The sequence below is a fragment of the Nematolebias whitei genome, chromosome 22 (assembly GCF_014905685.2).
Source record: "Nematolebias whitei isolate Nwh7 chromosome 22, NemWhi1, whole genome shotgun sequence".
Classification (NCBI taxonomy): Eukaryota; Metazoa; Chordata; class Actinopteri; order Cyprinodontiformes; family Rivulidae; genus Nematolebias; species Nematolebias whitei.
Window position 1 is genome coordinate 27,667,805 of NC_056519.1, and position 5,029 is coordinate 27,672,833.

Consider the following 5,029-nt stretch of genomic DNA (forward strand, 5'->3'; position numbering starts at 1 on the left):
GGTTTCTTCTCTGCTTTCAGGAAGGCCCAGTTAGGATATCCACATTGTTCTAGAGCCTGTCTTGTGTGGGATTTCTCCTTCTGCCTGGTTCCTGAGTTAGTGGGGACGCTGTTTGCTCTGTGGTACAGAGTCCTGATGACCTGATTTAACTTTTTTTAGATAAGCACTAATAGCACAAAATCATTACGCTGAACAACAGCACAAACATGAGTCTGTGTGAGCAGATGAGCATGAATGAACACATCAACATGAAAAAGATCTGCATCAACATTGAAACAGATCAGTAGCAACATGAAACAGATCAGCAGAAACATGATGTGATTTTTTTCACTGTGATTTTTCTGGTTAGATATTCATGAATCTTAACAGCCTCAGGGTAGAAGCTGTTCTTCAGTCTAGTGGTTCTTCACTTAATGCTCCTCAACCTCCTTCCTGAGGGGAGCGGGGCAAAAAGTGTATGTGCTGGGTGAGTAGGGTCCTTCATTATGCAGGCGGCCCTCTTCCTGCATCTGGAGGTGTAGATGTCTGTGATGGTGGGGAGACTGACTCCAACATCTTCTGTGCAGCCTTCACCACTCTCTGCAAATCTTTTCTTTCTGCAACTGTGCAGCCTCCATGCCACACGTTGATGCTGGAGCACAGGATGCTCTCCACTGCACACCTGTAGAAGGAGGTGAGGACTGAGCTTCCCAGACCAGCTCGTCTTAGCCACCTGAGGAAGTAGAGTCTCTGATGATCTTACTTGATCAGGCTGGTGGTGTTGTTGCTCCAGCTGAGGTTGTCATTCAGGTGTACACCCAAGTACTTGTGGCAGCTGTGGCTGAGTGGTTAGAGCAGTCGTCCTCCGATGCAAGAGTTGGGGGTTCGAATCCACCAGCAGTCACATGCCAAAGTGTCCCTGGGCAAGACACTGAACCCCTCATAGCCTCTGATGTGTGTCCCATCGGTTTATGAATGTGATAAAGCACTGATTAGTCTCTTTAGAATGATTTGTTCAATTAGCTTTGTAGAGATCTAGTAGAGTGCTGTATGAATGGGTAAATGAGGACACAGATTGTAATGTAAAGCGCTTTGAGTGTATTGATTAGATAGAAAGGCGCTATATAAGTACAGTCCATTTACCATTTACTTGTAGCTGGAGACCACTTCCACCACAGATCCTCTTATGTTCAGGAGGGTGTAGGTGTGTTTGTTCTGTAGAGGAACATATATCTGTGATATATTCATAAATTAAACGGATTCTTTCATTTTTCTGGACTGAATAATATCGTGCATTGAAATTATTAAATGTAACGTGAGACGTTAATTTTCTTTGACCCATCAAATGAATGCGGTCATTTATTAACAGAATCAAAGTTTAACATCAAACATTAATTTGGCAAAATTGATTTCAACAACAGCTTAATTAATTAGCTTCACAACTAGGAAACCATAAACATGGTATCCTTGCAGCTTTACAACAGACATTTCTGAAAATATCTGGAATGATTTGCTGGCAGGATAGAAGAGTTTTAAAGATGGGAAAATGAAGTTTAAATGGAGAGAAAGGATGGATGAGGGAAATGTGTCGGTATAAGAATGGCACTCTCCATTCGACCCCAGTTTCATCTCGGTACGCTTCAGTAGGAAATCGACTCGTTACCTCTCTGAAGATGAATCAGCTGGTACGGAGTCCCATTTAACGCTACCATTTCCAGCGTCTCCGTAGGATGTCGGGGAAACGTCCGGAGTAGTGACGGTACTTGTTCGACACACGTTCACCTCCCGGTTGGGCTCACATGAGTTGTGAGTCCGTCAGAGTTCCACTCAGATGTGGAAGATTGCATAATTCCCACGAGACTCGGAAGAACTCCGGATCATGTCTGGAACCTCCTGAACTCTCCAGCACTTTTCTGTTCGGTACTGCTCTCCGAACCGAACTGCTCTCCCACCGCACACGACTGCTGGAACTAGGAAGTGCCGACATTTAAAGAGTTCTATTTCCGGTTCATTTGGGAAGTTCCTGATTGGTCGATCGACCAAACAGGGGTGTGTTTTAGTGATGTAAGAGGTTATTAAAAGTCAGAAAAACAGAAAAATTGTTTTGGAACGGACAGAAGATGTTTTTGAGACAGACGAGAGAAATGTTTAGGCGAGTTGGGGGAAAACAGGTGCCAGCTTCTCTATTTACGTCTGAGAGGATATAAAAACATGACAGTTCGTTCCAACAACTTGTTTTCTTGCCTCCAACCTTGGACCAACTTACACTTGCTCATTTCAGACAGAAAATCAGAAAATGCATAAATTACTCCGTAACACATTCTAACTTGATTTCTACTTTGAATGAGGATTAAAAAATCACTAATACTGTTTCACAGTTGATTTAAAATGAGTAGTTCACTTCAACATTTAAAAATGGTTTGAACTAAACACACTTTGATTATCAAGACATTTGTAAGATAGTAATGATAATAGAAAAAGAGAGTGTTCTTTCAATTGATCAGTGCAGGACACTTAGACAGTCTCTGGATGGACTTGATTTGTGTTTCTGGACTCAAATCAATGAAATACAGTTCTTGTCCCAGGAAGGCCCTCAAGGTCAGGATTTGACCTGAGGCTTAGTTCACTACAGTTCCATCTAAAGTCCACAGTCATCTCCTTTGTCTTCTTCACATTGATGTGAAGGTTATTTTCTTTGCACCAGCTCTCCAGGTGTTCCACCTCCTGCCTGTAGCTGGACTCATCATTGTTTGTGATGCATCCCACCACCACTGTATCATCTGCAAACTTTACAATGTGACAGCCTAGATGGGTAGCTGCACAGTCATACGTGAGCAAAGTGAACAGGAGAGGGCTCATCACACAGCCCTGAGGAGAGCCAGTGCTGAGGGTTATGGTGGAGGAGGAGAAGTTGTGGATCCTCACTGACTGTGGTCTGTTGGTTAAGAAATCCAGGACCCAGTTGCAAACGGAGGGGCTTAGTCCTAGTGTGAATTGTTTGTCCATCAGGGTCTGAGCAAGCATGGTATTGATGGCAGAAGTGAGATCCACACAGAGCATATGGACGTAGGAGTCCTTCTGCTCCAGGTGGGTGAGAGCAGTGTTAACCACAGAGGAGATGGCGTCTTCTCTTGATCGATTCTTTTGGTATGCGTACTGGTTTCATCTCATCTTATATTTAATTCAGTACAAGTATTCAATATTCAAGGTTCTTTATTGTCATTTGCATCATGTGATCCATGAGGTTGAACGAAATTGTGCACTCAAGGTCCCTTTACACCCAAATATAGCAAAAATCTGAAGTATAAAAAATAAACTATATACAAGGATCTAAGAGATTCGATAAACAATAATAATATAATATAATACGGTGTATTAAACAGCAGCCTGAACGTGAGTGTTCAATTCAATTAAATTAAATTAAAAAACACTTTATTAATCCCAAAGAGAAATTATTTGTTGTTGTAACTCGTTATCCTCATTTCATTAAGAGATGTTATAGATACTGATGGCTGTAGGCATGAAGGATCTCTTATAAAGGTCCGTCCCACAGTGGATCCTAAGAAACTGGCTGCAGATGCCGTCCGATCCGTCCACCCAGTCTCAGCTGGCCTCTCGGTTCCCCCGGGCTGTAGGACCACCCGAATGCTGGGCAGATTGCTGTTGTGTCAGATTCAATACTAATGTAGCAGGACAGACTTTTCTTAAACTTAGGCCTCATTCAGAATGAATGACAACCTCACTACAATGTACAGAACAGCCAGTGCATGTCTTTGCAGGTTCTTGATAAGGTCTTTAGACACATTAGAATTGTATCAAGTGGTTTATACTGTACTGGCAGCCAACTGGCATTAAAAGTTGGATGACATTACATTTTCTGAATTTCATTAAGAAGAAGACAGACGTTCTGTTACTTCAATCCAGTGGAATCACTGTGAACTCCTGCATTCACCTTCTCTCCCTTCCCCCTTGAGAGAAAAACATCATTGCTTTGGGAATGAAATTGATTACAGTAGTCCCTCAGTACTTTGCGGTTCAACTTTTGCAGACTCACTGTTTTGCGGGTTTTCATTGTAAGATTATACACAACACACGATTGGCTGATTGATGGAAGGCGACCAATCAGAGCATTGTGCTTTGTATCCCAGGCGCTGATTGGCTCAGTGACAGTAGCATCAGTCTGTCTTCTCGCTTTCACTGTGCTCTTTTAGAGCGTTTGAAGAGTTTAGAACATTGTTAAGAACATTGCAAGAGTGTGGGAGGGTTTATAAAGCCTTAAAATGTATATAAACTCTAAAATAAATATAACGTCCCTACTTTGCGGGGGTGTCTGGAACGTAACCCCATGATGAGTGAAGGACTATTGTATTCCCTAAAACTAAACAGTCTCTGAAAAATAATACATTTCTCCAGGTTTGGCTTTCACTTCACTCAAATCTATTAAAAAATGTGCATGTTTTCAAGTCTGTATAGTTCTTCCTACACTGATGGTCTTTGGTTGTCAAGAACGTAAAACTGGTTTAAATGATCACACACTAATTAAAAAGAAGACAGGAAGGTGAAAACTCCAGTGACTGTTATTGCATCATTCTCTTTTCTTTCTAGGTATCATCATGGTTGGAGTAATTGTGGGTTCTAAAAAGACGGGCATCAATCCAGACAATGTAGCCACACCCATCGCAGCCAGTTTTGGTGACCTCATAACATTGGCAATCCTGGCCTGGATAAGCCAGGGCCTCTACAAATGCCTGGGTACGTCCATAACTACTGTTTATTAGGCTTTAACCACAACAGACAGTATGGTAGACAGTGAGTCTAGCTGGAGGGCAGTCTGCAAGTTATCTGATCATTTGGGTGAGGATTGTTTGCTTCGTAAATCCTGATCTTCTTTGTTTCTAGTTGTATAAATACTGATTCAATATATCCTGATGCATGCTCAATAATCCAGGTAGAAAAATCCAAAAAAGTTCAATCTGGTCCTCTGGACATTCAAAAAAAAAAAAAAAAGCAAACAAAGCAAAAAAAATCTAGAAACGTTTCGTCTCTCATC

The 5,029-nt window shown here is 41.8% G+C and overlaps 1 protein-coding gene across 1 annotated transcript in view; it reads left to right on the forward strand.

Moving 5' to 3' along the window:
• The window catches only part of LOC119428573 (solute carrier family 41 member 2), an 86,205-nt gene that overhangs the window by 51,317 nt on the left and 29,859 nt on the right, over positions 1–5,029 (forward strand). The window contains exon 5 of the mRNA XM_037696255.1: positions 4,585–4,731. Within this exon, the coding sequence (XP_037552183.1) occupies positions 4,585–4,731 (147 nt within the window). The remainder of the gene's footprint in view (positions 1–4,584; positions 4,732–5,029) is intronic.